The sequence below is a fragment of the Dendronephthya gigantea genome, unplaced genomic scaffold, assembly GCF_004324835.1.
Source record: "Dendronephthya gigantea isolate DGI-Jeju-01 unplaced genomic scaffold, DenGig_1.0 000081F, whole genome shotgun sequence".
NCBI classification, from domain to species: domain Eukaryota; kingdom Metazoa; phylum Cnidaria; class Anthozoa; order Malacalcyonacea; family Nephtheidae; genus Dendronephthya; species Dendronephthya gigantea.
The window spans coordinates 718,579-735,474 of NW_021163091.1; the positions used below are offsets into that span (position 1 = coordinate 718,579).

Consider the following 16,896-nt stretch of genomic DNA (forward strand, 5'->3'; position numbering starts at 1 on the left):
TGTGACCGTAACATAGTGTTAACATAAGTTGTACCCTAAATTCTAAGTACAAAGTCCTTTCACAGTCTCAAAACTTATCAAAAGTCATTTGGTATCCAAATTAGATTTCTTGAAGCAATTTTTTTTACCCCTTCCATACGATGCAGGAAGAAAATTTCGCAAAAATTTCATGGTGTGTGAGATCTTCGACAATGCTTTTTACATTACCATTTGCCGACGAACCATTTTACGCGAGAAACATGTCCAAAATGTCGGAGCATTTGGTTATAACCCAGTCTTTTGTACACGGCATTTAATATATACAAGTTTGCCGTCTGTCCAAACAGTGGCCCAAACAAAGTTCTCATTCTTGTTTTTTGCTTTGGGTTTAGATTTCTGTTTTGAATTCGACATCCCACCTGTTACACGCGGGTGGCGAACATGGAGGTGTACTGCGGGATCAAGTAACTCTAGGCAAATCGTTTTTAATTTTGTTTGACGTGTGGACGCGGATAAATATTTTAACGGAGAAATATTTTTGCGTTTTAAAATTCTTCCGGCATCGTGTGGACGGGGCCGTATACTACATAAATACCGCGTTTCACTATTGGCCTAGATCTTGCCTGGACGCATGTCGCAGGGACAAAATTTGATTTGCAGAATCAGAATGCATATATCTTGACTACTTCCGGTAAAACGTTACATCATTTGCGATTTTACATGAAGTATTAAAAATTTAGGAATTCTGATTGGCTCTGCCTGAAAATTTCGGAATTGCTCAAAACGAAATTCCTCCTTGTTGCTTGCTCCTGGAACAACCACGACATACATGTAGCACGAACCATTTCCTCGTGTGGCCATAGGACATCACCGCCGTGTGGCAACCGTCAAGGGATTTGTCCCTGCAACATGTACCTCCGTTTTACCGCACTTTTTAAGACAATAGGCAAAAAACTTTGATTTCGAGAAATCTATATAACCTCTGACCTTTGGCGAGGAAAAACCAATGGGAAAAACCATTGGGGAAAACTCGTATATAACTTCCGATCATGCGCAGTTTGTTTGTTTTTTCAGGGTCCTCCCCCTCTTGGGATCCTTCTTGCATGTCAATGTTGGCAGGATTTTTGATACTGACACTACATAACATTTAAACAAAAAAGACATCTTATACATAATGTTTGGCTCGCACAAACCAAAGGTTTATCGTTCTAGCAGTGGTTGTTGCATTTGTGGGTCAAAATCCTCTAGTTCGCGTTTTACTCCGACAGAAAAATACGAAAATCTGTTCACGGCTTGCTTCAACGTCGAGCAAGGTTCCCGAACGGGTCTGATTTGTAATGCTTGCGTTTTGCTCGTAAAACGTTGGCAAAAGTTACCTAAAGAAAACAAACGATCATGGAGCCATGTGAGTATGTTATTTGCTGGAAACTAACCGTTTGTGGTGCAATTGTATATTTTTGATATTCCCTTCAGGTTGTCGACGGAAAATGCAAATCTCGAAGGGGCTCGAGACGTTCAACATCAACAGACGAGAGAACCACCGCAGAAAAATCGGACGAAAAAATGCCCAACACAGCTATAGCACCCAATGACAACGATCAAAAAGGCAAGGGTGAGTTTCAACGGGTCATAGTCTTCGATATTTTCTTATTTTTGTGAGGTTTATCTGTTCACAATGTTATTCTCTCGTGTTAACATTGGAGGGTCTTTGCCGATATTCAATGGAAATAATTATCCAATTTCTCTAATGAAATTAGACTCGTAAAAATGGCTGCGAGTGTTGTATGAGATGTGGCTTTAATTTAGCTCTGTTTCAAAACAAGAGCCTATCAGAGAGGTTTCGAACGCAAATGCATTTAGTTATATTTCAGTATTCCTTTTGTTACTACCCCTTGCCTTTGTCAATCAGTTAATGGATAGAGAATAGAGAATAGATACTCTATTAAGACATTACAGCCCCAACGATCTAGTAGTGTTATATAAAGTTGAAATACGTACCGACGGGCGATTCTATATGTCCGAAAGATATGTTTGTCTTGAATAGATCAAATCAGATAAAGTAAAGCTGTGACACTGTTGTATTTAAAAAATTGTAAACCCTATAAACAGCCATTTTGTGTCTGTTGGTTTGGTAAACTACGGTGACAGTGCCGGGCTTATTGTCTTGCATGGAAATGATAGCAAATTCACACAAAATCTTGTCTCCTGCAACTGCTTTAAGAAGCTTTAGTTCATGAATTTTGTTGCTGCAATTCTGTCCACTTCTGTCTTGTCTTAGTTGAATAAAATAAATACTATGATACTAACTAAAGGTCCACAAGTCGAAAAAAGAATAAAATTGTTTGTTATTGAGAGAGAAGATTTCTTCAGTTTAATAAGGCCAATTTGGCATGCAGCTAACTTATGGTTAAAAAGAGGCATAGTACCAGAGCAATGTTAGACCATGACATGGTAGTGTTAATATACCCTAGTGCAGGAAATGCATATCAAGCCAAAATCGTAATGAGACATCACCCAAAATTGTTCAACACCATCTAGGCCAATTTAACATTAACAGTTTTAAAACCATCTGTGATGATATTATTATGTTGAACAATTAAAGTGAGATAGAATTGTAATCTGTAATAATAAATACAACATTATATATTCAATTTTTAAATGTTTGGATTCCCACACATGTAATTTAAATCCATTATATTAATGCAAACATTGCTTCCCCAGCAATCCCATTATTGAGGTTGCATGCTATATATTTTGGTGTAAGTGTTTTTGTTATTATCACATACTATACAGTTTTTTTAAACAACCAGCTGCCAAAAATATATCGACCTAATAGTCTTCTCACAGGAATGAAACTGTGAGTTTGCATTTGAATTCAGTTTGCATTTGAGATGCCTTGCTGCACATGGTCACAGAGCAACAAACTCCTGTTATCAACAAACTCCTGTTTACCCTAAATTAATTTATTTATATTATTTTGGTATGATGTGTGAAAGCTGTTCTATAGCTATAAGGACTAGAAACTCTATATGAGCTATTTCTCTGCCAGCATTTCATCAATAAATACCTTTTAAAACTAGTACCAAGTAGACTTTGTTGCCTGATAGGCTAGAAATGTTCATTGTTTGAAAGAATTTTCACTGATTGGATACATCGATAGATAAGATATTTTATGCAAATTTTTATTCCACTTGGTCTTTGTAACAGTGAAATTATTCAACTGGTATAAAAATCATTTTTTGTAATAATCCATTGATAAGATTATGACAAATGACCCATTATTCCACTCAAAAGCTGTGTTTATATTACACCTCTTTTGAAGCTTATACCTGGCTCTGACCTAATATTTTATAACTAAGCACTTTGACATTTGAGCCTACATCAGGAAATCTGTGACTCTACAGTTAATATGATCCAACTCAATTGTGTTTAGACTTTAGGCGCATGCATTGCTCAAGCATTCTTTTCTTTATGCATCGTGTATATGAATATTCTAGTATTCACGGTAAACACCGTCTTTTTCATATTTATTTGTTGACAGTTTTGAGAGATGTATTAGTTTCTTTTTCGAAATCGTCGTTTTGAATATTGGTGTTTTGCGTCATGTGTTAGTTGTGTTGAAACATGACAGACAGACAACAGAGGTTAACCATGCAATCTTGAACAAAAACCATTCATTCTTTGGAGTAAAGGGCGTGTTCAATGTTTCAAAGGTCTCTCAAAAAAGCGCATCACAATTCGCACATCCGTCTGCATGTTTTTGGCCGAGATTAAACGTGGAGCGTTCTGCCAATCAACTATTTCTCATATCGAAAGGAGGCTAATATACCGCTCAGTGCTGTAATTCACTCACGCTGACACTTAAGGTTAAACTTAAATGTGCCTAACTTTGTGTACGAGCATTAATTACACCCTCTTAGCCAACCCAGAAGATGAATTTACAAACTTTTGTCTATATGACACACACGTCGGCACAACAATCCTGTAAATCCAAGCGTAAATTTCAGTGCTTTTTAAAGAATTTCATTATTACGATTATTGAAAATAAAACAATATTAATATATATGATATGAATATAAACATCCATTAATTAGGCTTCATGATTGTGTAAATTGCTTTTGTGCAGTATGTTTGCTCCGTCTTGTAAGTTATGTATTAGCTAATTGTTATGGTATCATACATGTCACAAAATTCTTGTATCATACATTAGATCCCCCCCCCCCTTACTTTTTCATACATAGATCAGGTTTTACTAGATTGGTTGATTCTTTCAAGAACATAACGACCCTCTGATTGACGTTTAATCAAATTAATGCCAATAGGCGTAGGGCAAGTGGGAGGCAAATAAGTATTTCCGTAAGGGTTAACACTAATCAGGCTCCGAACAACCGGCCCTAGCAAAAACCCTCAACATTGTCAAATTGTTTTAAAGTCTAGTTTGCCTGGCTCTCACAGTCTTTTCCGGCTCTAAGGTTTATTGTTTCGCACGTACATGCATGCCCCTGTTATGCTTTTCGAGCTTACAATTCAGGTTTTGCAGTTTTGAACATTTTTCAGGGAGTTGAACTTGAACACGGCGTCAAAACGACGTCAAACGTTGTGTACACATTAGATAAACATCGACATCCAACTGCATATACAGCTTATATTTATACGGCTGAAAAACGGTAACATAAGTAGGATAGAATTGGTCAAGATGCCTCCCCACCCCGTTCCCCATTCTCTAACTTGGATCCTTCCCATGACACCAAGCACAACATCGACTATAGTTTTCGTACTATTCATGATATGAATGTGATACCGTTCTTCTACAGGAACAAGTCATCGTTTCAGTGATTCCAGTACACCGCCTTCGTGCAGTCCATCACCAAGCGAGATATCAGATTCTGCCATCGCTGACAATGGTCGAACATCCACCGCTTGTCAAACATCTTTTGTTTTCCCTCAATTAATGGAGAATGAAATGAAATTTCCATATATTAATCTGTCTGGTTGGAGAAGAGAGGAAGTGTGTTGTGGAACTATATTTAAAGGCCCAAATGGCGAGGTGCTGGTTGATCCAAAACTGCTCAAGCCTTATTGTTACTGCGCCCGAGGACAAAGTCTTGTGAAACAAAACTCGCTGGAAAATTAGGCCTGAAAGTATATTGTGTGCCGTTTGCATACATTTAAAAACCACGCTATTCAGCACATTGATTGATTGAAACAACAAAATTAGCCATCTCGACTAGTATTTCCGGGTGTTTTACCGAAATACCATTTGTACAGAAAATGATTCAACAAATCACAAATCGTGTGGATTATTTCAGCTAACTCGCAAGAATTGGTGAACCTCGTTCGTCGATTTTGACTCCACTCACGCAGGAATATCCTGTTTTCCAGTGGTTCCGTTGAACAGGTTCCTTCCTTTTGGCTCATTTAGACACTTCGATGTTGTTGAGAGATAAAAGAGGATAGCCTTCTTCTCTTTGTCATTTCAACAGTCTACCAGACACAGCATGGTTTTCTTAGCTCATCAGTTATACTTCAGAAGTAGATTGCGTCTTGGTTTTCTTCGTCTAATTTGTACACACAAATTTCCATGTCGTTGTCTGATTTATACGTCACCTATTCGTATTCTCTTTCAGTAGGGATGGTTTACTCGAGGGTGCGTGCATCAGGGACCCCCCACCTCTAGCCTTAGCAGATGAGGTTGTAGTTTTTTTGGCAATCTAAGCAATGCCTTCGAGTTTTTCAAGCAAACATTCTAATCACCCCAAGCCGGTGCTTTCTCTCGTCTATGGCTAGGGTCAGCTCCCTCCCCTCCCTTGCGCTTTCTTTTCGAAGCAATCTCTTAACTTACGTCTATTACCTTTAAAATTAAAATGTTTGTTTTATAAACGTTCTAGCTAGATCTATTAAGTTTATATCTGCCATTTGACAGATAAAGTCCTCGCAAAAGTCCTGAGGTCTCTAAGGCCGTGTTTACACTATAACAGATTTGCATGGTCACGACATCAAAATTAGCAATATCAAAGCGAGTTTTACCCCCTAGAAATATGATACCATGGTTGCTTTAACATGATCTGCCAAATAAAAAAGTTCTGGGGACAGTAGCCGTAAAAAAACTTAAAGTGATGTCGTGACCATGTGAATCCGGTGGTCTATGCCATGGACTATTGCCCCGTTTACACTGCACTGAATTTATCAGCACGACACGGCTAAAATGGCCTTTGTATTATTAGCCTGAACATGCATTAATAAAATTGGGTACGGGGAACCAATTTTAGCGGTGCCGTGCCAATAAATTGACTGTAGTGTACGGGACTTATATGGCTGGGCAGGGATATATTAGGAAATATAAGAATGTTTAGAAGTGTCAATAGACACTTCCCGAATTTGTTCTGGCGCAATAAAAAGCTTCCTACTAACAAAAGATTTTATTGCCCGCCTCGTTTCCAAGCTATTGTTTTGTGTGCACTCAAGCATATTCGGGAAGTATCTATATGTATTGATATTATATACTAGGATTGTATACTGTTTATATTTTAGTAACATTATTTATAAATTAGTTTTAAGAGGACGGTTACATGGACCCGGCCAGAGGGCTTAGTATAAGAATCCTTTATTATACTTTCGCATTTTCGATTACAAGAAAGACGATAGCAGGCTTTGAAGAGATTTCTTTTGTTACAAACCTGGCTCGCCATTTCCATCATTGTAATCGGTTTTATCCCAAAAAAACGGGCTGAGATGAACTGACAATAGCGGTTTACACGCTTGAATCGTAAGTAGGAAATGTAAGAAAAATTTTAAGACGCAAGAAAAACTTATTGCAAAATCTTAAAATGCATGTTGCGTGCTTAAAATTTTTGAATGATATAGTGACTACAATATATAATAAATACTTTAAAATTTCCAACGTGTTATTGCAAAACCCAGTTAGAGTTAGAGTAAAACGGGTATTAAGGACTTTTCACCAAGGTACGAGAAATTTAGGAACCCAGGTGACAAATAATTTTAGGGTTTTTTCTTATAGGCGTTTTTAATTTTCTCTAGACCACTTGCCTGTGACGTCACACATGACGAGCTTCGTAACTAGCCGCCACCTTGGGGGGCAAAAATTTTTGTAAACTAGTATTTTGACTCTTTAAAAGCACCTGTCTTGTAGCGAAGACGAGTTTATTTTGCATTTGCTGACATTCACAACTGTAGAAATGCTGAAATATTAGAAAATTACAACATTTGCCCAGCAATCACTGCTATCAGTGCAATGCAGAGACGAACTAAATGGCTTTGGGGTTTTTTTTGGAAAGGAACTTTTATCATTCCTCATTCAAAGATATCTGTAATCCTCGTTAAATACCTTTGATCGAGGTCACAAATACGATACTGGGTAAGGTCTAACCTGATCTTCCTTGAGAGAGCACATGAGACTCAATTCTGCTCACAAAAGTTCTCTACAACATCAAATCACTATCGTAATTATCGCTACTCTGGTTTTAATAAAATCATGAAAGTAATCACCACACAAAGATTAACTTTCACGACCCAACGTTTCGACACTCCGGTCTAGTGTCTTCATTAGGTCTTCATCAACCCCTGATGAAGACACTAGACCGGAGTGTCGAAACGTTGGGTCGTGAAAGTTAATCTTTGTGTGATGATTACTTTCATTATTTTATTAAAACCAGAGTAGCGATAATTACGATGGATTATATACCTGGTTGCCGTGAACTCATTAACTTCAATCAGATCACTACTTCAGTAGCTCTCATTCAAGAACATGTACTACCTCATGATTGGATGATCTAACCCTGACTCAGTCACGTGGATTCTAACGAAAATCATTAAGCTAAGTGCACATGATGAATTTTTAAAAAACTTATATACAATGCTTTGGATTCTTGTTTTGTGGATTTTTGGCCGTGAGATATTGGAATGATCGGTCATGATGATAATCCTGTCAATCAGGTTTCGCCACAGAGTACATACATTGCACGTCGAAAATCTCAAAACAGCGTTGAATTGAGCATGACAAACTGTAGCTCTTTTCATACCAAACACCCCTCTTCCTGTTGATTTGCAAATGAGGAAAGGAAATAATAGGAAATAATATGATTCGTTGTCCATGAATTTAAGTTTACCTATTTTACAGAAACAGATCTGGAACCTTCCCCACTGGCGTAAAAAAGCAAGAAATTGCATGTCTGCATTCTAAATTTCCGAATTGTTAAGAAAAACAAACTCAAACAGCCAAACCGTCCCAATACATATTTTTTATTAATGAAAATTGCCCCTGAGAAATAGTGTCTCCTCAATTTTGCGTCCCTGTCTTTGCTATATTAATCATTGATTTACTTTTTGACAGGATTATTATAATCTTTGCATTTACAATAATTGCAAATATAAAATTGCCGTACAACGACCAACTCATACATGCATGCATTTTAAAATTGTTTTTTTTGGACGCTGTTGTAAAGTTCTCTCCACATTTTATCAAATTTGTGTTTATCAATGCTCGCCAGCGCTTCTAAAACTCTCCAAACTCTTCTTGCGTCACATAGAAAATACTCGGCATTATCAGGATGCGTCTCGCAGGATTCGGCACCAAAGCAACCAGACATGCACAACCGTGCTTGAATACAATAAAATATTACATCACTTTCTTCCTGGGATAGGGGGCAAATCTCATGAAATCCAGCAACTGTGTACGCACCAACTTTGATTATGTCATCTTCAGCTACATTCATCATGTACGCAGCGGCGATAGCAATTTCGAAAACTCTGCAACTATAATTGACATCTCCAAAATCAATGAAACCTGAAACTTCTAACTTCTCCGAATCAGGGTTTTTTCTGATAATTACATTTCCGCAAGTAATATCGCCATGGATGCATTGCTTTGGAAGAACATCCAATCGAGGCTTTACAAACCTTTTGAATAAATTCTCCACATCTTTTACTAACTCTTTTTGTTTTGATGAAATAAAATCAAGTCCACTTAACATTGTGTCAAAGTAATACAGATCCCAGCGATATTCCCTTTTCGTCAGGACAGGACAATTTAAATCCTAAAACGATAACGTAATGAAATTTAACTTAAAACAAAGTAAAAAAATAGGTCCGCGATGATATTCGGGACTAAATTTGATCAAAATATATTGGCAAATTTTATTTGCGAAGTGATAATTTAAATACTTAATTCGCATAGTATAATTAGACACCACGGAAATTGGTAAGACTTGAGGCTGCTTTTCAGTTACGCGTTTTTCACACGCACGTAAAAGTCTAAATCCTTATACCTGTTGCCTTTGAAAAAAATAAGTAAATCGAAACTTAGTTTTCTGCATTTTTTAGTATGCATTAATTGACCTAGATGTTAAATAATAAAAAGTTAAAAGCATTTAAAATTTTCCGTACGTGTACGTGCGTATAAAAAACAAAGTGGAAAGCAGCCTTTAAGCGTAACTTAATACTTAAGGCTGTTTTCCACTTACGCGTTTTTCATATGCACGTACACGCACGTAAAAGTCTAAATCCTTGTACATGCTACCTTTGAAAAAACCAAGTGAATAAATCGAAGGAACTTAGTTTTCTGCATATTTTAGTATGCATTAGTTGACCTAGATGTTAAATAATGAAAATTTAAAAGCATTTAAAATTTTCCGTACGTGTACGTGCGTATAAAAACGCGTAAGTGGAAAGCAGCCTTTAGACTTTAAATTATAAATATTCAACGAAAGAAGATTGCACAAAAGATTTAAAGCTTGCATACGGTGAAAACGAATCGCTTGAAACTCTGAATTAATAACCCAACCTCGTACCCAGAATAATAAAACCCTGTAGAGTGTCTTTTCCGGAAGTAAAAAGTACACATGGTAAACCGAAAAAACGTGGGCATTTTATACATGGCCATGATTTACATAAAAGGGTCATTTCGTCCGTAAAATATCTTCAGAATTAAATTCATTTCCATAAACATTTATATAAAGTAACAGCTACCTAAATCCCAATTAACACGAAGCGTACTGTAAATCATGGCCTCGCCGCGCTGCATTCCTTCGCCGTGACATCATAAAATGCGCGCGTTTTTCCGCATTACTTAGAGGGAAACTTAGAGGGTAGGAAGAGCTGCGATACACCTGTAACGAACAACCAAAATAAAAGCACTTCACTCTATATAGCTGTGTGCAGCATAGCCAAAATCCGTTGGCTCGGCCTTTGCATTGTATTGTATTGTAAGGGTCAATTATACTATTATCACTATAGGTGTTCGGTGTTCCAATATAACACATGAGTCATGAGGCGGTTAAAAAGATTGATAACTTATCCAACAGATAAGTCCTATTTATAGGATAAACCTGCTATTCATTTTATCCGAAAGGTATCGATTACTACCGTCATTTGTTCGCCAATTTGTTTGCGTTTTTTATACAACACTAGTTCATATTTTATTTCGAGGTACCGCTATTTCGTTGTAGTTTAATTGGAGGGTTCTTTTTGTACGTTTTCTAACTATAAATGAATCCTTTTGTATTGAATACATTCTTATGTATATCAAATTTACCGAATTGGATTTCTTACATCAAATTTTGTAAAGGCCCATTTACACTACACAACTTTTGCTTACAACTGTCGCATGCAACCTGCCTACAACACGACTTGCTCATGATCCACACTTGTACAACTTTGAGTTTACAATCACCAGGAGTTGTATAAAATTTCGCGGATTTTATCTCGCTTTTGAACAAGTCTTTGTGTTTACATTGATAAATGACTGGCTCCTTACTCCACAGGTTAATAAGCGTTTCTGTTTCTTCGTCAGTAAATATCTTTGGGTCCTTGGATTTTCTTTTGCTAGATATTACAGCTTTGCTTACATCCGCCATTTTGAAGTTATAAGTTAACATGTATTGTACCCAATTGTAGCCCCAGAAAGGAACATATTTGTGCACAATACGCCACTTTTTTACCATATTTGGCTACGACAGTCGTGGAGTTTTAAAACATGTTTCAAAATCGTACAACTTTTTTCGTGTTGCACGCAGTTGTCGTAAGCGTATTGTTGGCTTGATTTACACTGTGCAAGTCGTGTTGTAGGCAGGTTGCATGCAACAGTTGTAAGCAAAAGTTGTGTAGTGTAAATGGGCCTTAAGAAATCCAAACGACCTCTTCGGAGGCCAAGCGTTCAGACCTCTTCGGAGGCGAATCTCTTCTAGATTTGGAAGAGAACACATCAAGTTGGTCATGCTGTCAGTTTTTATAGCAATTTATTTTATCCTATAGTATACTTTTCATTAGAAATACATAAACACGAAAAAAAGGCCAAAAAGCGCCCTTCGAACAGTTTCAAGCTCGAGTTTCGAGCACGCTGGCTTTTGTTTTGTTTCCGGGGGGAGTGAAATTCTTCTAACACGAGTTGGCTTCAACAAATCACAGGACTTCGCCTTCTGCGCAGTGCCAGAAGCTCTGCTGACGCCACATGGTTCACACGGTTCCTTTTGGTCATGGTATTTACCATTGACCAGGCTCAATTCTGAGCCCGCTATAGTTTAGTATCATTCTCCCCCCTGGATTTTGTAATTAACAGGGTCTCCCCTCTGGTTATTATTAGAGAGCTTAAGCATGCGACGTTTTTGTCAGCACGGACGTCACGCGTACAAAATTTAACGGCTAGAAATGGTGTCAGCCGTTCTTGCTTAAAATCTACGACGGGAAACTGCACGGACTGCGGTTTCTGATTTTAAACAAAAACAGCTGACGCCATCTATAACGCCAAAATTTTGTACGCGTGACGTCCTTGTTGACAGAAACGTCGCATGCTTAAGCTCTCTATTATGATTTTTTTGCCGTCAAATTTTGTTGTTTTGTTTCTTTCGGATATATTTTTCGGCCTGGCCTGCAATAAAGTGTTTTTTTAAAATCAATACAAGTCGTAGACGCTGTTTTTGCAATTGCAAGAACAAATCTATATTAAAACGTCAAAAAAATGTGGACAAAACGAAATGCTTGAACTTTTTGGCACTATTGTCTGATTTTTTGAGGACAACTGGATATTAATGGACATCAATTAGGCTTTTTTGAACCCTGAACTGCAGAAATATTACTAAAAGTGTGCAATTATTAATGATGTTCTCTTGAATGTCTTCAGGACTTTATATATATCTACAGAAACGGGGGCCAAAGCACAGGCAAGATGCTGGGCAGCTGACTAATAGTAAGTGCCGGAATATAGTTTCATCCAAAAATTATATTTGCATAATATACTATATTTCATTTAGTGTTTTCATTTGGGCAAAACCATACACAATCCGGTACTCGGATTTTTCGTAATATATATTTTAATACATTAGAATTGATTAGATAGCGATTAGACCATGATTAAAAGATTATAAATATCAAAGATCCGAACATAAACGAATTTACAATACCTAAAGAGTGAATCTCTACGGACTAAAATGACTCTTCACTTGTCTTTACAGATAACTGTCTCGAAATGTCTCGACTACCTCAATTTCATTATTTAACTTATGTGCCGGCGGCGTGCTAAATAGCTGTATTGACTTGGCCACTAATTTAATCAAATTGCATGCAAATCAATTGGTTGAATCAAATAGAATCATTGAAACTAAATTTATACTAAATTGTTAATAAAAATTGTCAGCTTGCGAATGTCCGTTCCATATAGGTCATCAGCTTGTACCTCAATGGGCTATAAGAGTTTTCAATATTGTCTAATTGCACCCCTGGTCATGGTAATGAATAATATTCATCCCTCCATAGACTCTATTATTCCTGATTAGCCTAATGAACATAGCCCCCTGGAAGTTGGGTGATACCATAAACAGAAAATTATAAAAGTTGGTGCAGATGGAAGACACACTGCTCAGTCAATGCATGTTTATATTTATTTTTTTCATAAATATAACAATTGTCATAAAAACACCAGCCAACAACAATATCAGTTAACATGGCAATTATCTCAGTTCAATGTTCCAGCAATTTGCATGACAAGTCATCTCTTGCTTTATTTCATGGTATCTTCATCCTGAAAAATAAAATTGAGATCTGATCAAGATTTATTCACAGGTGCAAGAAGCAAAAAAATCATGCATGGAATTGATAAATTGACTTTGGATTGAAAAGGCAAACAAGATAATATATTAACTAGAATTTAATAGCCACTATCAGAGGTTGAAATTTTTACACTGTTTACAGCAAAAATTTATTACTTTGTATCAGCACCCACTCAGCACTTTTGCTAGTCAGATCATGTTAATTGATGATAGGATCTAGTAGACTCACTGGGGAGTGGGGAGAGGTTTACCTTAACATTGATATTTGCTATCATGAACCACATAGGTATAGACAATTAATTGACACTGCCAGGATTAATTTCTTCCCCACACAAGTCAAGAAAAATGATAAAGTTTGGGTATATAACATTAAACATTGCACTGTAATGTACCAAAGGTCGAAAATAGTATATTTGCTGTTTGTACCATAAGTTTTGATGGATTTATTGGCTCAGAGCCTTTGGTAATCAGTTTATATTATAGTCCAAAGGCAAAAAACAATTGTTATAAAAACCGGCTTACCTGGATGCTATTAAAGATAACAGCTAAATGAGAAAAAACTCTACGATAAGTGAACTAGGCCAATCACAACATCAGACATGTGTCTATGTCATAACTATGTCTCCTTTCTATTTGTTGAAAGAAGAACACTTTTATCCTTTTTATATGAAATACAAAAAGATATATACTGAAAGCCGAAAATATTTTCATAAAAACCAGGAGGGAGATGGACACAGTTTTTTTGCCTTGTATTGCGGTATGTCAGTGGTAACTACCATGAGCAAAAGGAACCATGTGGCGTCAGCAAAGCTCAAAATCCGCCATCTTTTTGGCGACACTATTTGACCGAGAGCAAGTCCTCCAGGAATTTTAATATACTAGCTCAGTGAGTAAAACCATAAAGAATAGGATGCTGCCATTATGTTATTCGAATAAACCATGAATAAACGAAACATATAATGAGAATTAGCACAACAGAATTTCAATTTGGTAATAAACTAATAATATGGTAAAAGTATGACCCTAATAATGCTTCATACAAAACACAATACCTTTAATGCATTAGCAACATTACCCACAGCCTGACCAAGCTGAAGGAAGAATTGATATTTGAATGTGTGACCATTCTTTTTGAAATCCTGCATTGTCTTGCCAGGTAAGAAGGTGAACAAACACACAATACAAGGACGTAAATTATCATCAAGTTTTATTCTTTTTGCTTGATCGTTACTTGGTGTTGATGGTAAATTGCGTACTTCTAGATAATTGCCAGCCAAGGTCTTTTGTGGCACAGGGCAAGCGATCCCAGCATCTACCAGACAAAATATAAGTTTGTGCACAGCATCAACGAGATCCAGTTCATCATAACATTGGTTGTAAACTTTCAATAAAAATTCACCTGGCTTGCCATCTTTCACGCCACTAAGGTAGAAATTTTTATCATCATAACTGTCTAGTTCTTTAGCACTCTTCTTCGAGTTTAAGTCAACTTCAAGGCCAAATATTTCATTTGCCAATTGGATAGCTTTCACTTGAGTGACACGTGGACGTTCCATTGCCATTGATGTAGTCATGTACACATTGACGTCAAGAATTGAAAACAAAATATTGCTTGTTCTGCAATTGTTATCCCAGTAAACTGTACGTAAATGTTTATTGCCAAACAGTAAAGAGTGATAATAAAACGTTTGCTTGTTGGCGAGTACTTGGGCTTGGCGAGTACTTGACTTGTATCCAAATTAGCCTGCAGCCAAGGACCCATCCATATATGGAGCTTCTCTCCTCCGCAGAGGCTTTAAAGGAATAAATTCGGATTGCGCTAGAAGGTGGAATTGCGCTAGAAGGTGACGTATCTCATATCTGACAACCGCTGCTTCTAGCGCAATTCCACCTTCTGCGCAATTATACGTCACCTTCTAGCGCAATTCCACCTTCTAGCGCAATTGACCATAACAAAAAAGATGGCGGATGTACATTTTACCAGAATGCATTGCGGTCGAAAATCGCTTAAAAAAGCGAACTAACGTCTTTTAAAGGACAGGCATAAAACAGGAAGTTATTTTCTTCGCTGTGTTAAAATTTCACGTCACTAGGTGTTTTTCTTGCCATCTTTTTTCAGTCAATCATTCTTAATTTCCGCAATGCATTCTGGTAAAATGTACATGCCGCCATCTTTTTCGTTACGGTCAATTCCGAATTCATTCCTTTAAAAGCCTCTGCGGAGGAGAGAGATATGGAGCAATATGGGGCGCAGATTAGCTATATACAATACCGCGGAAAAACGTCTGCGCACGCGTCAACTCTGCCTGTAAGTGAGATTAAAAATAATTCCAATTATACAAGGGCTGAGGAGCCTGATGTATAATTGGGGTTATATGAGTGAACGAAGGGAGAAATATATGAGATTACAAATGGTATGACTTCGTCTTTACCGTGCTTCGGACCAAAGCACGGTAAAAGCACGGTAAAGACGAAGTCATACTATTTGTAATCTCATATATTTCGACCGGAGTTCATGAAATATAATTAAGAAGCGTTCCGAACGTTTCCGAAGGCTAAAAATGGCGGTAAAAAGGAGTGATTTCATTCGTGTCTTCAAATCCATATTTTGAGGGCATAAATAAACACTGCATTATAGAAACTAAGAGAAAAAACGTCCAGAGAGTCCTAGAAGTGGCATCCAACAAAAACACCGGTAAAAGGTGACTGTTAACAAATTTTTCGTCTCAAACATTTTGTTTATCAAATAAGCAACGACAGTTTCCGAACTTTTAATTGAGACACGTTTTATTAAAAAAAAATATGTCGCCAGATACGAGACGTTTACGTGTTTTCCATGATTGAAGATTAAGATGTATTTTACAATTTAAATAGATTAGAAAGCTTAACTTTCCGCGGGTTTTCTTAACTTTTAGGTTTAAACTTTTGTTTTCGAAAAATATTCTAGAGCCACCCCGTAAAAAAAGGAAAATTTACCGTGAATTCCAGTTCGTTCGATACTCTAAATGCTAGAAGACTTTTAATTTATGTTCTGTCTGGCCGTCTTGTATATTTTTGCCTTTTCTTAACTTATATTTTATCAACTAATGGGATGTTTTGTTCAAAAAGTTGATATTTAGATTTACCATCATATTTTGTTATTTCGGCGCGTGCGCAGACATTTTTCCGCGGTGTTGCTATATACAGATTTGAAACTGAAGCCGAATCGACTCAATCGAGTCACACGGTTTTTTGACCAATGTGCGCATGCGTAACTTGCTTGGCAAGTGTCATGTTGAAAATTGTTAGGAAAATCGAATTTTTGACAAAAAAATGCTGATTTAAACAAAACCTTTAGGGCGATGTCCCATTTGACTTAAAATTTTTAAAAAGATGGATAAAGTGGATCTTCTGAGCTAAAAACTAGTTTATGAATATGAAATTATTTTATGCTAGCAAAAACAATTTTGAGTTTAGAAAACATGTAATACATGCTTTAGATACAATATATCTCCAGAAGATAAGACGAAATGAATTAAAACAAATATCTAGGAATAATAGAAATGTGAAAAGGAAATGTTAAGAGCTTAAAAAGGACTTTATGTACTTGAAATGAACAACAACAACATGGCATGTAAATAAGGCGAGCAATTCAGCGTATTTAGCGATTTTAGGCGTTTGGCTATAAAAAAACAACTTCACACCCTCGTCTTGGACTATTTAAATTTTCACACAAAGTTTACAAATTAATGCTTACGCGCGATTATTATGACCATACACGGGTCTTTTTAGCGTAACTCTGAAGACAAAAAATAAGGACATGGCCATATTATGGTTTCAGTTTTGGGTATAAAATTTGCAATAAGACACTCTATGCTTT

General features: G+C 36.7%; 2 protein-coding genes across 3 annotated transcripts; one reads left to right on the plus strand and one right to left on the minus strand.

Annotated features, from left to right (window-relative positions):
• Window positions 1-1,083: 1,083 nt before the first annotated feature.
• On the plus strand, window positions 1,084-5,625 carry LOC114532844 (SIN3-HDAC complex-associated factor-like). Its single transcript, XM_028554444.1, has 3 exons — window positions 1,084-1,384; window positions 1,453-1,591; window positions 4,794-5,625. Exons 1-3 carry the CDS (start codon window positions 1,154-1,156, stop codon window positions 5,111-5,113), a joined length of 690 nt encoding a protein of 229 aa, XP_028410245.1. The 5' UTR covers window positions 1,084-1,153; the 3' UTR covers window positions 5,114-5,625.
• Window positions 5,626-8,257: 2,632 nt separating this feature from the next.
• LOC114532849 (hydroxylysine kinase-like) lies at window positions 8,258-14,814 on the minus strand. 2 transcript variants are annotated; one of them, XM_028554448.1, is made up of 3 exons: window positions 14,437-14,814; window positions 14,090-14,349; window positions 8,258-9,032 (listed from the first exon to the last, which is right to left on the minus strand). In XM_028554448.1, the coding sequence occupies exons 1-3, from the start codon at window positions 14,609-14,611 to the stop codon at window positions 8,409-8,411; spliced, it is 1,059 nt and encodes a 352-aa protein (XP_028410249.1). In that variant the 5' UTR covers window positions 14,612-14,814; the 3' UTR covers window positions 8,258-8,408. The 2 variants fall into 2 exon arrangements, with proteins under 2 accessions (XP_028410249.1, XP_028410248.1); XM_028554447.1 differs by having other exon boundaries at window positions 14,090-14,814.
• Between the last annotated feature and the right edge of the window lie 2,082 nt (window positions 14,815-16,896).

Excerpts from the sequence above, each read along its gene's own strand:
- LOC114532844 (XM_028554444.1), top strand. The coding sequence starts at position 1,154 with ATGTTTGGCTCGCACAAACCAAAGGTTTATCGTTCTAGCAGTGGTTGT. Across the intron at positions 1,385-1,452 it reads ACAAACGATCATGGAGCCAT|GTTGTCGACGGAAAATGCAA; the intron begins GTGAGTATGTTA and ends TATTCCCTTCAG. Across the intron at positions 1,592-4,793 it reads CAACGATCAAAAAGGCAAGG|GAACAAGTCATCGTTTCAGT; the intron begins GTGAGTTTCAAC and ends GTTCTTCTACAG.
- LOC114532849 (XM_028554447.1), bottom strand. The coding sequence starts at position 14,611 with ATGACTACATCAATGGCAATGGAACGTCCACGTGTCACTCAAGTGAAA. Across the intron at positions 9,033-14,089 it reads ATGTTGCTAATGCATTAAAG|GATTTAAATTGTCCTGTCCT; the intron begins GTATTGTGTTTT and ends TTATCGTTTTAG.